Consider the following 25,348-nt stretch of genomic DNA (forward strand, 5'->3'; position numbering starts at 1 on the left):
AGGATGAATTAAGTTCTAATACCTGAATGCAAATGCTGAAAGCCAAACGTAAGTATGGATAGAGTCACAAAAGACAGTACAGCCCCTTTGTACCTAAATGCACCTCTTCTTGGACCAGCTTTTATGCTCTTACCTGCTTTAGGATCAGATTTTCACTGTGTTTCCAGCAATTAAAGTGAAACACCTAAGTTATACATCCATTACTTTGCTAGTCTGACTAAACACCTGTAATTCTTTCTTTAGAAACTTGTGACAAATGCCATCAAATGACAGACAGCCTACTTGAAACAAGGAGTTTCACTTAAAAGACAGGAAAAAAATAAGCAAAAAAGATACCATTTAAATATACAAACCTCTCACCTAAATCTATCCTTCATTACAGACCTTTATTCCTGTGCTCAGGAATAGCACAAAGCCAGGTTGCCTTCATTTAACCAGCAGAATTTTAGGAAGTCAACTAACTTTTCACTGAGTCTTTCTACCAAACTTCCTCTTTCTCAGGAAATATATTACCCCTGTTAAATCTCCTCATTTGAGCACAAATACAAATGACTGTGTATTTCCGTGCTTTTTCATCACATGCATTGCTAAATTGGGGGTTTACCCAATGACAAGACATTTCACGGGTTTAACTTCACTTGAAAATGATCTTGCATTCAGGCAAAGTTCAAGTTAAAAGTAACTGTTCAGATACTATTCTAGCATTTTTTTTTCATATAGATTATTCTCAGAATATTTTACTTTTTATTACATAGTATGGAAACAAACACATTTGGCCTTCTTGGCTTGTAATCATAGACCTTGCATATCATCTGTCTGTGAGGACACACTTCTGCCCCTGACATTCCATTCCAGGTCATCTCCTCACATATTTTTTCTATATTTTTTTTACAAGGACAAACATCTTATGATGGAGAACAATATAATCCACTAACTATCTCTTTAGTAATCAGAATAGCATGTGGAAAACTATAATCTAAGGGCAAAGATCCATAACAAATGTTTGCTCAGGAGGATAATTTTTTTACTTATATAAACTGACTTAAATAGGGATACTTGCAAGAGTGAGAGTTATTTCCTTAGCTAAAGGCTGAAACATTGAGTCTCACCATACAACCTTCAAGTCAAAATATATATAAATTTGCCTTTTGTTTTTGTTTACGTCAATTTGGCTTTAGAAGAAGCTGTTGAAATCAGAAATGAAATCATGTCATTAACTTCATGTGTCTGTGCTTACAATGGATTTTTTCCTGAACAGTTGATAGGATATAATAAGTATTCTCTTTCTACTCTTTAAAAAAAAATATCTGGTAAGGCTAATACAATTAACAACAACAACAACAATTAGACTAATTTAGCTGAAACTTAAGGCTCTGAACTGATTAGTCAGTGCACAGCTGTAAGAACTATATTGTAAACAAGTCCAGAACAATTTTAACAAATCTGAAAGATTCCTTTGCTTCTCAAACTCCATTGATTTGTACTAGGAATGGTTACTTATCTCTACATAAAACTGAAGAAAAAAAAATCTACTATTTTTAACTTTACAGATTGCACAGATAACACATCTGTGGAAGGAAAGAAGCCAATGTTAATATACATACATCAATATGAAAGAACTTTGTGTAGTATCTTGCAAGAAAGAAGTTTGCAACAGGCTCTGTAATTCCTAGCTGAATGATTTTTGTGTGTTTGTGTGTGAAGGAAAAACATGTATCCCTGTATCCATACTTTCTAGACTTTACCTGAAAATACCACCATGAATCCCGACGGGCTTTTATCTGCCTGTTAATTTTGTGCAAGTAGTCATCCTTTTGTTGGCTCACAGACCTACTCTATTCTGAAATCAGGGACATAGATAACATCTCTGATAGGACCTGTAAAGCACTATAGTGTATGGTAGTAGTTATACCTAAGTCAAGACTTACACTGGTGTAAACACTAAAAAATCAAGTGGGAATATGAAACCCACATATTGAATTTATGGATGTCAGTTGCTTCTCTAAACTGCAGGTTTTGCACTTGGATCTCAGAGAAGTATATAAAAATTCTTGTAACCAGATGCCATAATATAAAACATTTGTACAGCTTTATTACTCAGGTTCAGCAGTAGATTTATTTAAATATCACAAGCTAAATTGGAACTGGAATTCATAAATATTTCTTTTTACCTCTATTTCTGAATGTTCATGATAGATGAGTCATACTTTCCTTTGAGAGTCCGTCTAATGTGTATTAGGCTTACCTTTGCCTTTACGGTCATAAAAGGCATGCTTTTATGCTTGATAAGTAACACATTAATTCTTAAAAGGCACTAGAGACAAAGCACAAAGTTTTATTTCTCTATAGCCAACTGATGTTGGCTATGGACACAGATATAGATATTTCTCTTTACTAGCCATGTCATGGTAAAAAACAACAACAACAACAACAACAAAACAGAATACTAACATAAGTTAAATAGACAAGTACATACAAATCCTGAGTATACACACACTTTATTCCATTAATCTGCACCTACACTCAGATTCAAGAGGGCCTAATATTTTGATCAGTAAGAACTGAGATAGGTGATCTGACACATTGCCATAGCAGTGTAAATGAAGAATAGCTCAGCTATGTAATTAAAATCTGGATCTGACATTGATTTGATGATTGTAATTTTGTAAAAATGGTTGTGCCTACTATATCTATCAGTGGTTAAATAAAACCTGTATTATTTCCATTATATCCATTAAAAAAGTACATACAGTCATTAACACAACCATGTTTTAAAATGCAGCATAATGCAAGTTAATTTTTAAAAAATATTTGAAATAGATTAAGTGAATATTCAGTTCCCTGATGCTTTTCACCTCATCCAGAATAAATTTGATCTTGTGGGCAAATTTTTATATAAAATGATTAACAAAGCTTAGCAGTACATATGACTGAATTACATTATCAAAATATTGAGTTTTAACAAAGAAATTACAGTTTCTGACATTTCATCCTGATGGCAAAATAAAGTTAATCACTGGTTTAAGTGATTTAAGTGGTAGTCCACCTTACAATGATTCTGGTCTAGTAGCATTTATAAAGAAATACATCAACTGTTAGCATTTCAAAGACAACAGAACCTTTAATATAGCCAGAATGGAACACAGATTCTAATATAAGAAGGTCTTAATGATAGTTTGGAATTGTCTGACTAGCACTCAATAAATGGCCATAAACGCACAATCTCCAAAGATAAAAAAGACACTCTGGGTTAAAACATACTGTGGTTGAAGTGATGTATGATAACAGCTGTGTCCATAAAATATAAGGAAAATAAAAGCAAAGAGAGCTGAATTTACAGTACAAGTTAAAGAATGTATTCAATAGATGAAGTTAACCAAAGAAATCAAATAAAGCATCAGTAATCAATGGAGCTAGAAATAATAGTGATTTTAAACAAATTTTAGAAAAAGTAAAAGCTGTGATTCAGGTGTATGTGTACTGCAACACCAATATAGCAAATTCTAAATTAAAGTTGTAGAAAAGGCAAAAATGTCCAATAATTACTTTTTTTTATGCTTGAAAAACAGCAGAGAGAGATCTATACCTCCCAGCTCATCACTAGAACAGGTAGAATGCTATTTGTAGAGAAGGATGTAAGGATCCTAAATTTAAATGACATGAAAGATGTGAAGATGCTAAAAGTAAACCTTTTCAAATCAGTCAGTCGGGTCAGAGCCTAATGTTTCTAAAAGAAATTAGCTAAAGAGCTCTCTGAGCATTATGCATAACTGAAGGCACTACATATGACAGGAATTCACATCTGAAAACAATTTTTCTACTCCTCTGAAGAATTCTAAACCAAGTTCATAATTGGAATGTAAAAAGTCATATGGACAAATAGTCCTAAATAAATCAATTCAATATTTATAATTTATAATTTATGTAATATCATATGAAATAATAAAGTATAATAAACAATAAATATAAATTGTAAATTATTAATAATAAATATGAACATTAAGTAATAAATACCATGTGTAAAATTAATAGATATATATGACAGAAGTCTGTATGGAAGGAGAAGTCCTTTACAAGGTATTTAACACCTCAGATGTTCAGAAAAGGTGCCTCACAGAGAACATCAATGTCTAGTATAAATGTCTTTATTAAAGTCCCCAGATTCCTGTGAAGCCTAGTGCCAAGAGTGTTGCCAAGATTATTCAAAACAAAACAAGAGAAAAAAATCACAAAATGGTCCATCTTGCACTAATTCCTAATAATTGCAACATGGAAATCCAATGTAGGAAACAGAAAATATTACCAACTTGCTTTATTACTGGCTAAAATACTCGAGTTTAAACAACGTATGTTTGAATAATATCTGGATTAATTAAAAAACACACACACACACACAAACACAAAACAGTATACGTTGGTAGCAATGACTGTAGGTTAGTATTAGAGTTTCCAGGTTTAAAGGAAGTTATCATTAGTTACTTTATTTGTGTGTTCCTCAGTGATAAAATAGCCAACAGTATTTCCATATAAACATTTCTAACTGAAGGTTTTGTTCATTTTATTTGGGTTTGTTGCATCTGCATTAGCAACTTTTCTATTTAAAAAAGTCTGCGCACAAGACTAAGGTCCCATGTTTAAACAGTTCATTCCTCTACCCCAAGATGCACTCATAGTTTGCTTGTAAGGCCTCCCATTGCTGGGGTAATTAAAATGGTAGTTCTCTTTAGTCGAACTATTGGTCTACATTAAAAACAAGGGAAAGAATGAGTTTGAAACTGGAGTAGAGAGGTGGAAAAAAAGAGCTTGTGAATGACAATTGAAGATGCTTTTTTCAGTCCTGTGTTAGTGCTCCGGAAAGAATTGAGATCACTTGGTTATACTGGCAATGGTAAATCTCAAGTCTGGAGTTTGGCATATTGTCAGGTAAATATTCTGAAATTGTTGAATCTTCCAGTCCCCATCTACGTCAATTATACAGACCATATTTTACTTTTCTCAGCTTTTCTTTCTCATTTTACAATTAACTGGAACCCCATATATTTTTAAACATACTCTAAATTGTTAGATCATCTGGGTAAACTAAAATAAATTTTCCTTATCTAAATGGAGAATTATTGGAAAGTTAGACAAAGATTTGGCTGCAAGTAGATGGTTGCTTGGAAACATCTTTCTGCTTTTTTCCCTGTGCTCCCATAAATGTAATTACATAAAAAGTATGAAAGCATGTATCTGATTACTGGATTTACTTGTAAGTTTCCCTTTTAGGTTTTCTGTTAATTTTATAGTATTGTTACCCCCTACTTTGCTTTAGCTCTATTTAATTGATTAACTTGTTCCATTCGATTGTGCATAATTTTCTAACTTTGTTACATTTTTTCTTGTTACCTCACTATCTGAAGCTTTGATTTTCTCCCAGAAAAACAATACAAAGCAAATTTCTTTCCTTCAATCAGTACCTCCAATTTCCTTCAGTTTCCTTCAGTCACTTCAATCTAGTACTACATAATCGTATCATATGATAAAGACTGTGGAAAAAGATTTTGCTGAAAAGGGCAGGAACCCTTTAGGTCCAGTAATCCGTTAGTAAAACAGAAGAATACTTATGCTTAAATAACAAAAAATACTTCTGCTTAAATGGCTGTTCTGTACCCCTGAGTAACTTCACCAAGTGTCCCTAACAGCAACAAGTTCATATTTACTGTCTAATAGCTTCTCGTCAGAAGAACATCTCTTGCAGAAAATTCCAAGACAAAGTTAATGCAGTCTGAGGTTACATACAGTCTTTGCAGGATCCCAGGGAGCTCTTGCATATCCTTTCAGGTTGACTTCAGGTCCACTAGCCTCTGGACAAAGGATCACAATAATTTTTTCTGTCACAGGAAAATGGTTATAGATGAGATGTTGATAAGAAAAGTATGTCAGAATAGGCATGGGAATTAAAATCATGGAAGCAAGAGGACCCACCTTGTACCTAAGGTGCTCTTCCATGTGATCAAAACTAGAGAAGTCCATCCCTAAACACCTCCCCACTAGTATTTTTTCTATTTTAACAGATTATATTAAATGCTTTTTGGCAGTCTGCTCAAAGCAATACACCAAATAACTCATCTATAATTCCAAAACAATTTTTCTGTAACTCCAATATCATATAAGAACTATAAGAACTTCTGACTTTTCTGGTTTTGAATTTCAAGGCATTTTAAACTGCTTTCAGAATTCTCCAGAAATGAATGAAAATAAGCCAAATGTTAAGCCTAAAAAGATTATGTAATCTGAATATTTATCTGAATATCTATCTCATGTGTTTTAGAAAAAAATGCATCAAGAAAAGAACAGAAGATAAATATAGCCATCACCAAGACAATAGTGATTAATATCAACTACTCATAATTATTAAGAAAGTGAAAAATTTGAAGGCTTCCTAGAAAAGACTTAATTTCAGCATTCTCTAAAACCTCTGCATTTCAGTGAAATGATGGAGCCAACACATGTTTCTAATAATGCTTGTATATGTTGCAGAATAACTAAAATGAATTCTAAGCTTTAGTGGGGTGATACCACTTTCCACCTCTTCATTCTGAGCTGTAGGTTTAGTTACAGCAAGACGTTGTGACTACACTTGCTGTTATTTTAATGCATAGAACAATCCAATATTTATATATATATATATTTATTTAATTTCAAACATCCAATGGTCTCCTCAAACAAGTATTTTGTCTCATAATAGCAGACAACAAAAAAATATCCAGAGATTAATATACTTTATAGTTTGTGTATATACAGGATTTAAGTGTAGTATTAACCACTTGGCAAATGGTTCATCTTGCCAGTCTGCTGTGTGAGGTTTGGAATTTTTTCTCTCTGTTGTTTATTTGAAGAGCTTTTCTTGCCTCCTTTGGATAATATTTAAATGCTTAAACATTTAGGGAAGAAAAAAGGATAAATGTTCCACTTTGAACAGAAAGCTCTGTATCTCTGTCAAACTCCCCATTTAGTCCATGATGTTTGGACATTTACTATATTGCTTAAGTGTTTCTTAGAGTGGAGAGAAAGCAGCAGTGTCTCCCACTGACTTTTTAGGCGTTATGTTGATATCACAGGAGGGAATAGGTACAAGCACGCTGAATCCATGCTATGACTCTTGGTTTTTATCCATATTTCTATCAGTTTCCAAATAATCCACTTCCTTCCTTAGAAGGAATGAGCTAGGGATATTTGCTGTTATTTGGCTTGTCTGTGTCTGTGTTGGATACCTCCAAATTATCTAGACATAAACTTGGACCCATGACAATGCACTAAGTGAACTGAAGCTTTCTCCTCAGGTTCAGTCCAAAGCTCAGAACATGTTCATAACAGAGCTTGCACTTGTACTAAATTGTGCAGAATGGAGCTCAGCTTGAACACGCACCACTGTCTACACAGAAAAAGTAAAGGCTCTAGCTCCTTAGCATCACTGTTGCCATCAGCTAAAACTGAGGGTGATATGTTAACAAGAAGAGGAAGAAAAAATGTGGTATAACAACTTGGTTTCTAAATGGCTAAATAGAATAGTTTACATTGTTCTTGGTTTCCGACTGCCACTTTCCATGACTTCTCATTAATTCTGAAGATCATGTCCTGGATACTTCAAGATAGGGCATCCAAAAATGAAGGAACAGCAATGAAAAACTATACAGGTAGTAATTTCACCTTTGTGGCAATACATTTATACTAAAAACTCAAAACTGCCCTAAAAACTATCACTCTAGATGTCAGAGAATGCAACACATGTAAGGTCTTCTGTGACAATTTCACCTGATTTCCTAAAAAAAAATGCACGGGACAATTTTTACTTTCCTCATTTTTGCCACAGGTTTTGATGTATGCACCTGAGTACCACAAGACAAGATGATTCCTAAGAATATAAAACACACTGCTGGAATCACGTGCTAAGAAAATTTACGTCAATGTTGGAAAATAATTTCTCACTTGGGCATTCTTTTGTAACATAAGGTCAAGATCAAATTCTTTTTAAATCATACTAGTTTAGAAAACAGTTTTCCATGTAAAGGAAACAGTGCAACATCCAATTTGGCCATACAAGGTAGGTTCTCTCCACATATACTCCAGGTCATTTGTATAGTTTAAATGTTAAGGAATGAAAGCAATTATTTCAATCTTTTTATTTTGTTTGTATTTTCTACTCTGTGAAGAGCTGTTAAATATATGTATATAAGTAATTCTTTGCACTTTCCAGAATGTTTGTTTACATAGTTTTTATTATATAGTCATGCAATAAATAAACTCCAAGTAATAAAGGAGAGGCATACAGTCCTAGGAAAAGTAAGGCTGGGAGGAACCACTGGATGCCATTTAGTCCAACATCCTGTTCAAAGCAGGGTTTGCTTCAAAGTTTGAAAAGCTCCATTTTTAACTTCCTAATGTTTTCCATGGTCATAATTTCCAATCCAAACACTTCAAACTATCTTTCTATTATCTCCTAACACTTGTGATGAACTTTTAACAAGGTAACACATACATTTGTATAAAATCACATTTTTGTGTAAATCTCATTTCACTTATAAGTGCTATTTTTACAGGAAAAAAAAAAAAAGTTTCTAAGCTATTATAATATGGTAGCTGAAATAATGCAAGTATTTTTATTTGAAAACAGAAATAATGCAAAAAGATTTTTTTTTGTATGTCATGAAGTGATTCACAAATTTGGACCTCTTTCCTATTCCAGGAAAACTTAAAGTGTCTTGAATAAGAAGATTGTTTTTAAGTATAGCATATCATTATTTCACAAAGTGAGAGGCATAAAATTTATGATTCCTTGAACTTTGTTGTCTAAAGGAAAGTGGCTTGATTGCATTGGTTCCCAATTAAAAAGACTAATTCAGGACAGTAACTCAGGAGATGAAAGTCAAGCACTAAAAAGATGAACCAGAAAAATGATTAATAGCTACTCACTCTGTTTTGACATGGAGTCTTTTATACCAACAGACCACTGAAAGTCTCAGTCTACTACAAAATATTTCACATAGAAAAGCTATATGAAGATGATGCTACATAAACCAGACATCAGTGAGTGTGGGGGTAAAGCAAAGGCGTACATGGAATATGTTACTGTACCCAGTTACAGCAGATAAAGCATTCTATTGCCCTATATGGGATTTCTACAGTTTTGCTATTTTAATCATGGATGGATCAGTCAGACATCCTTTAATGAAAAATAAACTGCTGAAAAGACTTCTAAAGCTAAAAAATTATAACTAGGAAAAATAATATCACGAGTTCTCTCCCCAGGCATAATTCATAACAGTAGTTTGTACCCCAGTTCGTGGGGGAAAGAAGTCCCTGCATGGAAAATGTCAAAATCAGCCACCATAGAGATGATACAACGGGTCAGAAAACACTGCCTCCAGCAGTCAGTTGTGTCTCGCATGGCTCAGTAAAAGGGGGGATACAAAACTAGTAAGGTAAGCATTTCAGAGAAGGAGACAGCTTTCTTGTTTACTTGTCCGTAAGTCTTGAAAGGAGCATACCGAGCATCCAGTACAGTCGCACACCAGCTGGTTTTATTGGAGCAGGGTTTTGCTAGAATCAATAAGGAATTTTCCTGAGAAGACAGCTGGGAGAGGCTTTTGTCTTTGCTGTCATCACTCTTAGAGTGCATTCTAGTTTATTTTCCCCACATACTCGACTAACTATGAGGTCTTCCATGGCTATAGATAGATAAAAATAGTCAGCAGTAAATTCTAGATTTTCAACAGGCAGTTCTGCTGATGTTGTGGAAGAATAAAGATATAGGAAACTAGTTTCATGGATCTCTTTCTGTCCTTGCCTTAACAGAAGGAGTAATATTCTCTGGCCACATGAATTTGGTAAGATGTACTACACTTACATTTGTTCATATAGATATGATTTCTACTGCTTATACTCTCTGTCAGTGTCATCTTTTTGCCTGTTATCAGAATTTGTACATAAAGCGAAGGCCAACTTAATTAGGTAAGGAAACATACATCTATGTTGCTACCAGATCTCTTTAATCTGTATCTGAATAATATCAAGATATATAATATCAATAATAATATATAATATCAATAATATTCAATAAAGAGCAATATCAAATGGAATAGGACTGCCTGCCTGCCTTTTTGTGCTCTGATTTGTTCTCCTAGACACATGAAGGAGTTGAACAGGCAGTAATAGGCTCTAGCAGGCTACATAAAGAGTGCTTTCATAAAGAATGACTACTGTATTAATAAATAAAGCAATTAATCAAAAATAATCTTAAATCAGAATGTGTTTCTAGTAGAGAGTTCTGGCATATATCCCACATTGTGAGAAAAAATGAAGATAAATTTATCTAATTTTCATCCTCTTTCCCAATATCCTGCTTCCACAGAACCACTGAGGTCTAAAAACCCTATCAAAATATTACTGCAGAAGTTGAATCTTAATACATCTCACCTCTGTCACCAAAGTGATTTATGTGAATGAGCTCACATGTGCTTCAGGTTTGTTCATATCTACCATTCAAATTGCTTAAATAAACCTCAATATTTTGTAGCCACTCTGCTGTAGGAGATGCCAACTCCCAGCATAATGCCAGAATCAGATGACAAGCTGTAGTGTTTTAAGTTATCTTAGCCACCAGTTAAATGAACATCTGTCCACAGTCTTAACTTTTTTTGTTTTCTGTTTGACCTACATTCCACGATATGCCAGAAAAAAAACAAAAAAAACTTGCTCTAAAAAATCATGGGAAATGGTTTGTTCTGAGTTTGATAAATGTTGAATAAACAGTCCTAAGACAAGTTTGTTAAACCAAAATATATTACTTCTTTAACCTTGCAACCACTGGGTAGCTCTGGGAACAGAATTAAAATCTTCAATAGAATTTGAGAATATCATAAGCTCTTGGTTGTTTTCTTTATCTTTACGAAAATATGTCTGTAAGATGAAGGTCTCTTTTCAGTCAGAAAAAGTTTCTTTCTCCACGGAAGGAAAAACAAATTCTTAAAGAGAAGACTAAAGGAATCTAAAAGCTACAAGAAGAAGACCTTTAACCAACGAAAAAACCTTGGCAGAAGATTCTCACTTGTGGTCATCAGATGTTATTCAGTTAGACCCTTTCACAATTGGGGAAAAAAAGTGTTAAAGTTTGTTTTTTGGGGTTTTGTGATTACTTAACTACTTGAAGTTGTAAGCATTATACAGAACTCCTTAGGGTTCTAGGAAATCCCCATCTGAGAAGAAATATGTTGTTTATAAATAAACTCTCCAGTTCTCAGTTTTGATCTGGTCCTTATTTCTGCTATTATTTATTTTTGCCATTAGTTAAGCTACATCAGCATATTACCATGTAAGATTGCTCAGTGGCCCTTCTAAGGTCAAGGACTTGTGAAAATCTCAGTTTGGAAAGTTTGCTTCATTTATCCCAAGGAAGATCAGAGGCACGGGGCACACACAAAAAAAAAAAAAAAAAAAAAAAAAAAAAAAAAAAAAAAAGGCTGTGGCATACTGCTTTGAAGAAAGAACAGAAGCAAGCCAAATTGTTGAGAATGGACATTCCCTGACAGAATGGGAAGAAAGACTGGTCCTCAGTTAAGACTTTTCCATATGGGAGAAGCATGTGGATACTTGATGAAGAAATGAGTCCTTCAGGCTCCAAACAGACTGCTGATGGCATAGCAGCAGAACATCAGGTTAATAAAAAAATGAGGACAATAGCAGAGCATCTCAAGATTACAAAAATCTTATCTAAAGGAAGTAAAGATCCCAGAACAAAGGGATATAAGGGAGCAAGGAATGAATGTCTGAAGACAAAGATGTTTGAAAGGCTTAGACACCCCATGTTACTATCAGAACTCTCTTTTCTTTGGCATTCAGCATAGATAGAAATTTCTGCCCTTCCTGAAGTCACTCAGTCCTGACGATACCTTCAACGCAGCACAATAGTTATATAATAATACGCGACATGCATTTAAACATTCCAAGGCAACTCATAAGATGTGGTCTACAAAATATAATAATTATTAATTTTATGGATACAAAAGTTTGTCCAATCTTAGGTCCCACAGCAGACAGCAGAGCTCACTGTAAACTGAATGAACAACAGTGTGTATGGGGAATATGGTTTCCCAAATAAAAGGGATTTAAGAACTCTATTGTATTTCTAAAGCTCCTCAGAAAAGGCTGGTATAGCTTTCCTCAGTTTGGCAATAGCAGCCATACAGGGGAACATAATATAAATACCTGATACAAAAACCTAGGTTGCTATCAAGCAGATGAAAATGTAAACACTTTATTCACAAATTAAAATTGTGCATTTCATCAACTGCTAGAAACATTTCAGTTTCATTTCCATTTAATGCATTTTTAGCAAAATCAAAGTGATGTCAGTGCTTTACACCTGCATTGCAGTCCAGGGCTGATCTTTCACCTCACTGCTGGGGAGCTGCGGGAAGAGAAATTCAAAACCCATTTCCCAAGAAAGTGCCCAAACAACAGTAACATGGAGGCCTCTGAAGGAATTGTTGTAGCAGGTTAGACAAGTAGTTGTTTGGTTTTTGTTTTTGTTTTTTTTTCTTTTTTCCAAGCCCCCCTCCTGTATTATCAGTATTTGCCTGTGTTCTCTATAAAAACTAGTAACATTTCAGAGATCATGAATTCTAGAGTATGTGTGACTAATGTCTGTTTAATGTTTAATCTGTAGTATGCATAATTTCAAATAGAGTTTAGGGAAGTAAATCATTCAGATTGCACTAATTAAAGAGCTGGTGTAAATATCCTTTACTCATTCAAGTTATTTGACCTTTAATGGAGCTATGAATGCATAAAAACGTGTCCATTCAGCTCTATTTTTTGGCAGAAGGAAAAAGACCTAAACCATAAAAAACATGTAGGCATGACATGAGAATGGTAAAGGTGGCTGTAGAACAGAAATGAGGAAGTAGATGAAAGCTGTCACCTACGGCTAAGGTATTCTGGCTGGTTTGGTTAGTCATGCAAAGTACATGATTAACTCTTGCAGCTGATAGAAGGCACAATAAAAAGGAAGGAAAGTAGGGGCTGAAAATCAGGAGTACAGAAAAGAACGCTGGGCCCATTGGAGCACTTTCCTAGCTCCCAGCTGGGCTTTAGATCTAGAATTTTGGGCATGATTCAGAGAAACAGGTTTTGCACTGGGTTTTCTGGACAACTAATCCAAGAGTTAGGATCCCAAGCATTGAGGAGGGGGGATTAAGTTCCCTTACTTTCACTTCAAAATGTTCAATAACCAGTTCAAAGAATCAGATAACAATTAATTTTAATTTTGTTCTCCCGTAGAATTCGTGAATATTCCTGATAGCTGTTCTAAACAGTGGTAGGCAGAACAGGGAGAAGAAAGAGCTGCTCATCCTCTTAGTGACTATCCTGAAAAATAGAAGCAAAACTATATGAATTTCAATATGCTTTGGGATTAAAATCATTTTCATGTATACATTTATTTAATTTTATTTTTAAAAAAAAGTTTAGAAAAAAGGGGACTCAATGTGAGTGAAGCTATTGTTCTGATAAACCTCAGACTGGCAAAGGGGTTGATTTTCACCTTCTCCACCTGCTGTGGTAAAACTAGAGTCTGGTTTTCAAAACCAATTTTAGAAACTCAAATGTTAAGAAACAGATGTTAGAAAACAATTATAACACAGAGTTAAGTAATTTCCCCAAAAAGAACGTCCATGTACAAGAAAAAATTAAATTAAACTGTATAAATGATCGGCACACATGCATTTCATCATTTTGCCTACATACACAAGTTCTGAGTCAGGAATAATCACTGAAACATGCTACTTCTGCCAAGCACTACCTACTTTGCTCTGCTATTAATATCACTTGTGATGCAAGCACTCCCACCCATTTCTGAGAACAGTGCAGGCAGTCTGATAACTCACAGGCTTCAAGCTGCCCTTATAAAGTTGTTCCACTTTTGCATACTTCCTCATAGTGCTAGTTTCTCTGCAAAGATGAAGCTGCTTGTTTACTTAGTCTTGCTTAAGACAGCTCTCCTGGCTTTAACAAATGTCTTTGCAGCTGCTTTAGAAGATGAAAAGGATGCTAAAGAAGGAAAAATTACTGGTACTTGTCCTATAAAGCTCAAAACTAATGGGGATTGTGATGAAGGAGAGGATTGTCCATACCAGATAAATCTGCCTCCAATGACTATCCAGCTACCCAAACAATTCAGACTGATTGAGAAAACTCTCAAAGAAGTACAGACCCTGAAAGAAGCAGTAAACAAGCTGAAGAAGTGTTGCCAAGATTGCAAGCTGCAGGCAGATGACAACCAAGAAAGAGACAGGAGTAATGAATTCCTGCCACCTAATGCAGAGACTCCAGCAGAAAACAGTGAAATCCAAGATAACAGAGTAAAGGAACTGCAAAGCAAAGTGAACAGAATGGCAACCAGCTTAAAAAATGCAAAGAACCAGATTCAGACCCTGCAGGGTCGTATAGAGAAGATGAGTCTCCTGAATATGAACAATGTGGAGCATTATGTTGACAGCAAAGTTGCTAATTTGACGTTCGTTGTGAACAGTCTTGATAACAAATGTTCTTCGAAGTGCCCAGCAATGCAACCAAGACCTGGTATGTAATCTGTTAATTCTTAATGCCTGCATAAGCTTTCTGTGAATGTTACAAATATTAGGTAAAAGAATTTAAATGTATTTTAAGTAAATAGCTGTGCTTTTAATTTCACAAGATAAGCATTTGCCCTTTTACTGTTTATACTTCTGTACAAGATTTCAGCTGCCACTAGAGGGTTACTGAGAGCTGCAGGTGTTCAGTTCCTCCTAGAACTGGACTTTATTGTGGCACTTAAAACACAGATTATTAGAGGACTTTTTTGGGTTTGTTTGTTTTTAATTTCAATAAGTTAACATGAAAAACAAAGATTTTATTCTACACCCTTGATTAAGGATATCAAACATCAGTGAATTAGATATATTTTCTCCTTGGATGGCAAGGGACAATTTTACTCTTTAGGTATGCCTTATAAAACTGCATATTTCTATTCAATGTGAAATCGCAGCTATTCTGAAATAGCAAGTCATTATTAAATATCAAGATAATCAAGCAAAAAGTTTAGCTTTTAAGGGATGGATAATGCAAATTTCTTTTTTCTTTCTTTTTTTTTTTTTTTTTATTATCACAGTTAAAATCTGAAAGGCTTGGCTAAAAAAGCTTATTAACAGTACCTCTCGAGTGGGTAATATGTGCACCATCACCTTACTGCTAAACAGTTAGTACAAATCCAGTATATGTACAGCATAAAGTAGAAAACAGATGTTTTCACTGACAAACTTTTTCTTTTGAATTTTACCTGTCCTAATTAAAATCAAGAAATTGAACAAATAATTTCTTTCCAATGTTATTTGCTATTAAAGGATAGCAATAGATATCATACATATGAAGACAGAGGGCTCTACAAAGCAGAGAAAGATCAGAAGGCATTATAGTTTTTAAGCCTCTGTTGCTTAGCATTCAAATTTAAAATAAAACTGCTCTTCTGTCTACCCATACTGAAAACGGAAGGTTCTGCAGAGGTTATATACAGCTGAAATTCTTCAAAGTGTGAAAAGAGCAAATGAACAATAATAAAGGTAGTGCTTATACTGTATCAACAATCAGTTTCAATCAGATATAAATCAGTATAAACTGATTACTCTAATTCAGATATAAAATATTCACAGAAAGAATGAATGGTGTCTGCTATATTGATAATGGGCAATGAATCAAATTCATGCACAGTGCTTCAGGATGAACTAAATTCGTTTAAGATATGTCTCATATTTTTACTGAAATGTTGGGTACTGTACATAGCATATGATAAAGTAGATGTTCCTTATGTTTAAGAGCAACTGATGTCTAATAGTGTTTGTAGCAACAATATACGTACCATGACAACTAGCAAGGATAACAGCTACATTTTTTCCCATATAGGAGGAGCCATTCCTGCTTCTACTGAAAGTAATAGCAAAACTTTAGTCAAATAGGAGTTGAATTGAATTATAAAATGCATGTTAGCAGAAATGAATATTCCCTGTCAATATCTTCTCTGAAACTTAGTCCACAAAAGATCTTACACAAAGTCCAATAGATTCTAATTTATTTGACTGAAGACTTAGATTTTGTTTTCAAGTCTCTGATTCCTATACTTTATGCTTCCATAGATGGCCAATCTTCTGTAGCAGCAAACAAAGAATCCTGAGTCTTAACCCCTGCTGTAGCCTGAGAACGCTTCTCCCTTTCAAGAAGTAGTTCAATTGTTTAACTTTTTCTGGAAAAAGTATGCAATTGAAGTCTGCAAATGAGCATGCTTATCAATTCAAATCTACAACAGAAAGGAACATTGTCAAAATGTTTTTGACTCAACTCAGAACTTCTGAGAGCTCTCTATCATTTATTTAGGAACACATAATTATACTACAATGCATTCTCAAAGCTGTTGAACACAATGTTCAACATTGTGTTCAAGACACAATGAGTTACGGAATCAAAAATGACAAAAAAGATTTTGACTCTACAGGAAACACCTGGGAGTATTTTTCTTTGGAATAAAACAGTGCTCTGATGAGGGGAAAAAAACAGTGTTAATGATAGATGCTAAACCTTTTTCCTTACTTTAAAGCCAGCAATGCCACATGCACAGGAAAACTCATCACTTTTCTAGCTGCATCTTTCTAGGAATCATGGTATTACTATAATAGATGAGACAGTTCTACCACTTTTTCCTGCTTCCTAAAGTATTGTAAAATTAAAACATGAGAAATTCCTAAAGATGTAATGTTCTGTATCAAATGGCAGCTACTGAACAACAGCCAGCTTAAAGTCATTCACCTGTGAACAAGGTTTTCCTCTTACATACTGCCAAATGAAGATTTGAATTATAGACATAGCATGATGGTATATATTGAAATACAAAATATATAAAAAATAAAATAAAATAAAATAAAATAAAATAAAATAAAATAAAATAAAATAAAATAAAATAAAATAAAATAAAATAAAATAAAATAAAATAAAATAAAATAAAGGAGTGAGAATGTAAACAGTAAACATTAGAAATATGGACTGAAAACATTAGTCTGGAGTTATAGGAGTTAAGGAAAGGTTGAAGAAAAGGAGAAAAGGGAAAGCAGACAAAGTGCCCCTCTACTAGACAGTTTTGATACAAAAAAAAAAAAAAAAAAAAAAAGTAATTTAAATGGTTTCTGGACAGCCATCAGATGCAAAGATCTTAGGTGGTATCTATAACAGAGTAGTAAACCTTATGCAAAAAAAAAAAAAGGTTGTCCCTTGAATTTAAATTGCCATAACACTATTTCCCAACTAGACGTGTCTCCAATCCATAAGGCTGAACACGTTTATACCTCTTTCAAACAGCTTTCTTGGGTTTGACTCATTAAATATACTAAAGGCAGATACAAGTCCAAAATGATGGCAACGTAATGCACAACTTTAATGAATATCTGACTTTTCATATTTAACAAAAACTTCAGAAGTGATGCATTTGGTAAGAAAAACAGCCTATTCAAAGCACAGATAACTGCACTGCCTTTAATATGCTCTGTAGGCTACATCAGTCTGGATAAAAATTTTGCTTTTTTAAAAAATTGACACTATGTTTATTCTAACACTCTCTGTTTTTCCACCAGTTATGCAAATAATGCAGAGAGACTGTGCAGATCTTTATACAGCAGGCAAAAGGCATAACGGGATCTACTACATTACCCCTGACCCCAGAAATAACAGCTTCCAAGTTTATTGTGACATGGAAACACAAGGAGGTGGCTGGACGGTGCTGCAGCGGCGTCAGGACGGTAGCACCAACTTTAACAGAACATGGAATGACTACAAAAATGGCTTTGGAAACCTCAGCAGGGAGTTTTGGCTGGGGAATGACAAAATTCACCTCCTGACAAAGAGCCAGGACATGCAACTGAGAATTGAACTTGAAGATTTCAATGGTATCAGAGAGTACGCTAAATATGAACATTTCTATGTGGCCAACGAGTACCTGAAGTACCGTCTAAGCGTTCACGGCTATAGCGGCACGGCAGGAGATGCCCTTCACTACAGCAGGCATTACAACCATGATCAGAAGTTCTTCACAACTCCTGACAAGGACAATGACAGGTATGCCTCAGGAAACTGTGGGGCATACTACAGCTCTGGCTGGTGGTTTGACGCATGCCTGTCTGCCAACCTCAATGGCAAGTACTACCACAAGAAGTACAAAGGTGTTCGCAATGGGATCTTCTGGGGTACGTGGCATGGTGTTTCGGATGATACTCCCAGTGGATATAGGCAAGCCTTTAAATCAGTAAAAATCATGATCAGACCCAAAAGTTTTGTGCCTTAATTCTATACCTTCTCTTAATTAGTTTGCTTTGGATTGCACTCAAGATGATACTTACTCAGTGTTATACTCAGAATTCATATATTCAGTTATGTTTGTTGTAACATAGTTCTAGACAACATATTTCCATGGTGTTTCCCATGTAATTATCAAAGACAGCATGAATGATTCTGAACAGTTGTTGCTAAAACTTAGCATAGGTTAAGTCTTGGTATTGTTTTATAAATGTTCTAAACATTGCTTTTGGTGCTTTTACTGTATGTGATACATGAGATTTTTAAATAGTCTTCAGCAAGTTGTGTCTGAGTGAACATCTGCATTTTTACCTTAATATAACTCAGAGGAATATCTGAAAACATAAAAATTTATTAAACACTTAGCATGAAACTTTGTACCTCTGATACCACCCAACATTTTGTATCATCTATCCTTCACAACTTCGAAGATATACCATGAGAATGTCAATATAAATTAGGAAAAGTGCAATATAATATTATTTTTAAAATATTAGGTAACAGACGGCCACATAGTTTGCTCAAAGACTCAAAAAAAAAAAAAAAAAAGCTTTGAATAAAACTTAGAAAATGAAAATGATTCCTCAAATCTTATTCCATTTATCAAAGATTATTTAAACAAGTTGGTGAAAGAATTGGGTAAAAGTAAGTGGAAATAATGCATAGAGCACGTAATGAAAGGCAACCTTCTTGCTCATTTCAATTCCTCTGTTCAAGCTCAATGTCCTTTTCATCATTTGTGGGAGAAAGGAACTGTTACATAGCTTATCACAGATTTACGTAGGTAGGTGGACAGGTAGGTAGAAGACATATCAAGAAGAATACAAGTCTTTGTATTAATGCTTCTAAGTGCATACCAAAAAAAAAAGACTTTTAGGGGACAAAAAAAATCTTTTAGGTAAGCAAAATGTTATAAGATGGCTCCTGTAGAGACTCAAGCTCTTATTTACATAGTTCTCACTCTATGTACCATTAGACCTTAAATTATATGTAAGATGATAAATAATTTGTAACACAAGAAGATTGTGTTCTCCCCATTTTTTGAGCACCCCTTTTGTAATCAAAGAAACTTGAGTAATCCATTGGCCATTACAAACAGAAAAGAGAATAAGTGAAGGACTATTTTCTCCTACAATAATAACAAAAGAAGCTTAATCATCTTTTTATATCTTCAAGAAGTGCAATTTAAAGACACTGTTATTATAGCTCACATTGTAGATAACGAGCACAAATTTGCCTACACGTACCTATTGCCTACACCAGAAAAGCCATGTCTCTACAATCACAGTGATTAACATTCTGAGAGGAGATGCAAATTTTCTTAGCAAGAGGTGTTTAGCTAATGCTATGTAGCCCGTACCAATTTTGAGATGCAGACAAACAATTATGAGACTCCATTTCTTTACCAGTAGAAGTATGGTCTTTGTTGGCATAGTCTTTTTGGTTAAAAGATTATTATTGGCAATGATAAGCAACAGATCTGTGCCAACAAAACTATAAGCACACACCTGACTGAATACTTTACAAGTAAGACTTTTACTGTTTTTAACATGATAACCAAAACTGTCGTGGTTATACGTGATGGAAATGAGAAACAGTGGCAATTTCTAGATTATATAATATTAATATATATATTTTAAGGGAGTAAATATTTTGAAGGAAGTGTAATTTGGTTTTATACATTTCAAATATAAGATTAACGGAAGATTTAATTTCAAAATGTATAATCTTTGCTTGAAGACATTGTGAAGTATAGAATATTTATTTTAGGATAAAAAGGATAAACCAAACAACAACAACAAAAGACAACTTATGAAGTATTAGTTAGAAGAGCAAATATCTGATTGCATATGATTACATTTAATCATTTTGCATGAAATGCACAATTTGCTCCCATTCATTATATGGTAACTAGATAAGCATGACTTACAGTATCTATAAGCTTCTACTTGAAAATGTCTTTTTCCTGCTAATTTGTTGGAAGGGAACCTATTAATTTTTTTTTATTATTTTACTTAAAATTTATTTTTTACAAAGTTTTCTTTAACAGAATAAGCAAATGTGACTAATATCACCTACAAAACCCTTGACCAACCTCTCAAAGAAAAAAAAAAAAAAAGGAAGAAAAAGAAAAAAATAGAAAAAAATTGTAAAACCACTGTAATGTTGTTACACAAATCTGTATACTACCTGCCTGGAACTGTTGTAGCTGAATCTCCATCAATGTGTACTAGTTTTACAAAGTATAACTCCATGTATTTTCTGCAAGCATTATTTTGTTTTTACTTATTGTAAATAAAATTGTCACATTGTTAAAGCTGTGCTGCTGTCATAGATTTTTACGAAAGAAAGTTCTATGAAGTCTATGAAGAGAATTCTCATAAATTGTTCATTGATTTTCTGTAAAACATAAAGCAGTAAGAAAACAGGGGTATAGTGTATATATACATATATAATATGAAACATATAAAACTTAAATGACCAAAAACATCTATGTGATGCGAGAGTTATGGAATTGCTAGTTACAATAGCTCTTAGCAGATCTATTTTATGACACTTTAGCTGTCAAATAAAACAAAGACTGAAATCTCAGACATCTTTTTGAAAGTATTCATATTTTGGAAGAGAAAAACTTATTTGCCCAATCAAGAGTTTACACAACCTGTATCTTTAGCATGAGAGAGGAGAAACAACTCACATGTTTTTTAAATTACACAAAACCTCTCAGATAACATGCAGTTTTCATCAATATGTGAATAGAAATAACAACAACAACCCAAATTAAAGTATACAATTTTATATACAAACCAAAGCACTTGGTCTCTGCTTGAAGCTTACTAATTCAAAACATGCATTTGAATGTACTGAAAACATCTATGTAACAAAGATGATCATATGGCAGTACTTGTGTTTTTGATCTTGTTAATTTTTAAACTGTGAATTTTAGTAAAGAAGATTACTAACAGTTGGTTTGCTAGCAAAATTCCAATGGATTGCTTCCAAAAAGTGAAACACAAATCCATCTGCTCAACGTGATCAGCCAAGCAGACTGTAATGTCTTGGCTTTCCATGCATTATTTAAACAAACAAACAAAAAAAAATCAGAAAAAAAACCAACACCACAAAACAAAAACAGAGAACTGAAAATAAGATTTGAAAGCATTTTCTGTTGTTTTTTTGTTTGTTTGTTTGTTTGTTTTATATATATATATATATTTATATCCTTTGTATGCAAATATGTCTCCTTCATGTATTTTTTTTTAAATTATTATTATTTTTACTGGGGGGATGGAGGAAAGGCAACAATGTAGTCAGCTCAGATATCTATTTAAGAGTTATGGAAAACAGCTAGTTTGACACTGTAGTGGAAAATAAATTTCCCTTTTTTTGATTATTTTTAAAAGAAATTAAGGTGGTTCTCAAACCCACACCCAGAACATTATGTTTATGACCTAAACCAAAATCAAGCAAAATTTTCTATGACACATAAGTCATAGAAATATCAATACAGCAAGGGCGTTTAAATGTTCAAAAAGAAAGGAGATAAGAACTAAATGCATAAATACTGGCCTACCAAAAAAAAAAAAAAAAGAAAGAAAAAAGAGATTTAAAATATTTTCATCAATGTATTCTCTCCTCTTTTTTCCAGGAGATAAAGGAAAAAAAATATATGTTATACATGGGCCCGAATACATTGACATAACTGTCAAAGAAAAACAGCTGACAAATACCATCCACAGTCCCTGATACATGTAAATGCAAGTATTCCACCTACTAAGCTGATAGGTTACATTCACAGCTTTCGTGAAACTTTTATGGAGTTCTAATACTTCTGCCAGAAGTGAACTTGGCCATCAACCTCAATGTTAAGCAGAAACAGAAAACAATGCTATAAGATGATGTGTCAAATCTACCACTCACACAAGTCAGGAGAATAGGATATGAACCAATATTATTTTTGAAGTTCTTGTTCACCTTTTTTTTTCTGATCTCAGCAAGAGAAGAATCCATTTGGAAAATAATAACTGGATAAAAATACCCCCTATTATCGATTATTATTACGTTTACACAATCAAGACAAACGGTAGGTCTAATTAATGGTACAGTTCTACCCAAACAGTATGCCAACATTCAGAATTACACAGGGGAAAAAATAACTGTGTTTTAACTGCTGCTTTCTAAGCAATTACACGGAGCTGATGACTTGTATGAAGATGTATAATCCACCCTGAGAAACAGAAATTCTCATCTCTCTGTGGGGAAAAAAAGCCCCTTTGCTTACATCTGCAGTTTAGCCTCCATATGCTAAAACAAAAGATAACAGATTCTTCTTAGCACAGATCTTTAAGGTTGTGTTCATTAAGGAGTACATGAATACAGGTTTTTGGAATAAAAAAACTGTTACTGTTCAATGAGCATTGCTCTGGCTTCCTCACCACACCATTGTGCTGGCAGAACCGCCGTAAGAAACGGCTGGATATATGCAAAAGGTTGCCCTGGTTTGCAACATCAGGTCTCATATAGGTATTTTGAGTGAGAAAAAGGGGAAAGAAGGAAATAGTTTTGGAACATAAGACAATAATATGCTTGTCTCTTTAAGGCTTGTGAGTCTCAGAAATTTCTGAGGAAAGGCCAAAGCAGAAGACACTGCAATTACAGGTTATTCCTTCTCCCAGTCTCACCGCCTTCAGGGGCCGTTTCCTCTGCGTGGCACAAGATTTGCACTTGATAACATAGAAGAAACAACACATTGTAAATAGTGCTTGCTTTCAAACATACTTTTTAGAAATCAAAAGAAATGCTACTTGCTTTATGATAACTTCAATATATCCAACAGACTCCTGGCTTGGTTTTCACTCAATTTTGCCTTGTAAAAAGAACTTCTCAAGAGGAAGAGCATATTACATTGGGTCTGTTCTCCCTCCTGCTGGTGAAAGACATCTGCAAATTCATCCCACTCCTTTACAGCTTCTAACAGGCATTACGACTAATTAGAACAATAGAGTTTCCCATCGCAAACGCTAATCAGATTTTAACATCCATTATGCAAAATATTGCTCGTTTGCTGAAAGCTTTTACAATAAAACACAGACTCTAGCTTACAGCCACATTATCATCCCTAGCTCACTTTCCAAGTGACCATATCAACAAAGTAAAAAATGTTTATTTAATTAGCAGTTAGATTCCTGTGGGTGGAGGCAACATCTGTCTTTCCTGTCTGTGCCAGCATATTAATATAGCTTTTCTTTTTGTGCCAGGAGACTTTGAAGCATGTAACACATGAGTGTGCCAGGATCAGCTTAAGTTTGAAAATATTGCTTGCATTCAACAGCTGTGTTAAGATTTTCACATCTTTGCTAGAGCCCATACATGTTTGAAGTGTACTGAAGCAAATTAGCCACTGCTATGGTTACCAAAAAAAAAAAAAAAAATTAAAAAAAAAAAAAATCTATATTGGTCTACCAAGCTAACTTTTGTCTAAAAAAATTGAAGTTGTTTATGACTACCTTCCATCTACCTTCTAACCTAAGTTAGGAGAGAATTAAAAAACAGCAAAAAGTAAAATAAAATAAAATAAAATAAAATAAAATAAAATAAAATAAAATAAAATAAAATAAAATAAAATAAAATAAAATAAAATAAAATAAAATAAAATAAAATAAAATAAAATAAAATAAAATATTTTCTGGAGTGGCATTGTCAAATGTCAGAATGCCATTGAAGAAATATATGAACTACTGATTATTAATATTCCTATCTGAAAGCTGTAGCCAACCTTCATATAATAGTGGAGATGAGAGAAAAATGAAAAGTACCTTTTGCTCCTAAAACTACAGTCAAGCACTGAACGCATGCATCATTTCACGGCCAGCTCTTCTAGCTAACAGCCCCACATGAATCAGCTTCAGATCAGCAGAAGTGTAACTTGCTTGACATGTTTCTGTATTGTCACTGTATTGTTGTCTTCGGTAAGCACAGACACTTTGCTCTAGGTTTCCAGTAGAACCAGGATTCTGGTTAATATTTTTTTTAACAGCAGCTCTTCACTTTTGGTAGTAATGGGTAAGAGGTTCATTAACCTCAGAAAGACTCCAAGATTCAAAATAGTGATGAAAAGTATTCTTTGATCACTAACTGAGAGCATGGTAAGAGACTTCCTGCTTCCCAATGGGTGGTGGCAATAGGATGCTTGGACACTGGCAAAAAGAAATGTAGTGTGACAGTGACAATTTCCATCAAAAAAGCAGTGCAAATGGAAGATTTGATGCTGGCTTCAAATTGATTGCACAGTACATTTTATTTTTGTAGGATACAGAGTGCACCAGTCTGCATTAGACCAGTCAGAGAAATCTCACAAAGGAGTTCATTCTTCTGCAAGTTCGGATTTAGCACATAAAGGGACCGTGTTCATTAGCAGAAAGGGGTTACTGTGGTACCTTCCAAACAAGGTACTTCCAAACAAGTCCACTGCATTTGGCAAATAGTAACACACTTTTTATTCAGAAGTGAAGCATTTTACAGAACGAATAGCTCCCTAGAAGTGTCCACTATGAAGACATGCATGATAAATATTGTAGAATACTTTTTCTTGTATTTTTTTTAATAGATGTACACATTTCAGAGAACAAAGGAATATCTTTCTAAACCAAGAACATGCCAACAAAAGGAAGAGAAAGAAAAAGCACACCATAGAAAAGCTCAGACATCATTCTTGATTAAAACTGAACAAGAACTGCTGACATTATACTAAGTGAAAAAGGTCTCAAACTAGGGGAGCTACCCTCCCACCATTTTATTTCTCTCTTTTTTTTTCTTTTTTTTTTTTTTCAGAAAAAGAGGAGACTGTATCTAATTGAAAATCATTAACACCATGCAGACTGATTTATTTCTAATGGTGTATACTAGAAGAAAACAGGATATGAGATACACAAGACAAGGAATT

The 25,348-nt window shown here is 34.0% G+C and overlaps 2 protein-coding genes across 2 annotated transcripts in view; one reads left to right on the forward strand and one right to left on the reverse strand.

Moving 5' to 3' along the window:
- CCDC146 (coiled-coil domain containing 146) overlaps positions 1 to 25,348 on the reverse strand; it is a 77,260-nt gene that overhangs the window by 41,628 nt on the left and 10,284 nt on the right.
- FGL2 (fibrinogen like 2) lies at positions 13,912 to 20,722 on the forward strand. The gene is made up of 2 exons (XM_032198970.1): positions 13,912 to 14,616; positions 17,688 to 20,722. The coding sequence occupies exons 1-2, from the start codon at positions 13,995 to 13,997 to the stop codon at positions 18,392 to 18,394; spliced, it is 1,329 nt and encodes a 442-aa protein (XP_032054861.1). The 5' UTR covers positions 13,912 to 13,994; the 3' UTR covers positions 18,395 to 20,722.

This window comes from Aythya fuligula, chromosome 1, assembly GCF_009819795.1.
Source record: "Aythya fuligula isolate bAytFul2 chromosome 1, bAytFul2.pri, whole genome shotgun sequence".
Taxonomy (NCBI): domain Eukaryota; kingdom Metazoa; phylum Chordata; class Aves; order Anseriformes; family Anatidae; genus Aythya; species Aythya fuligula.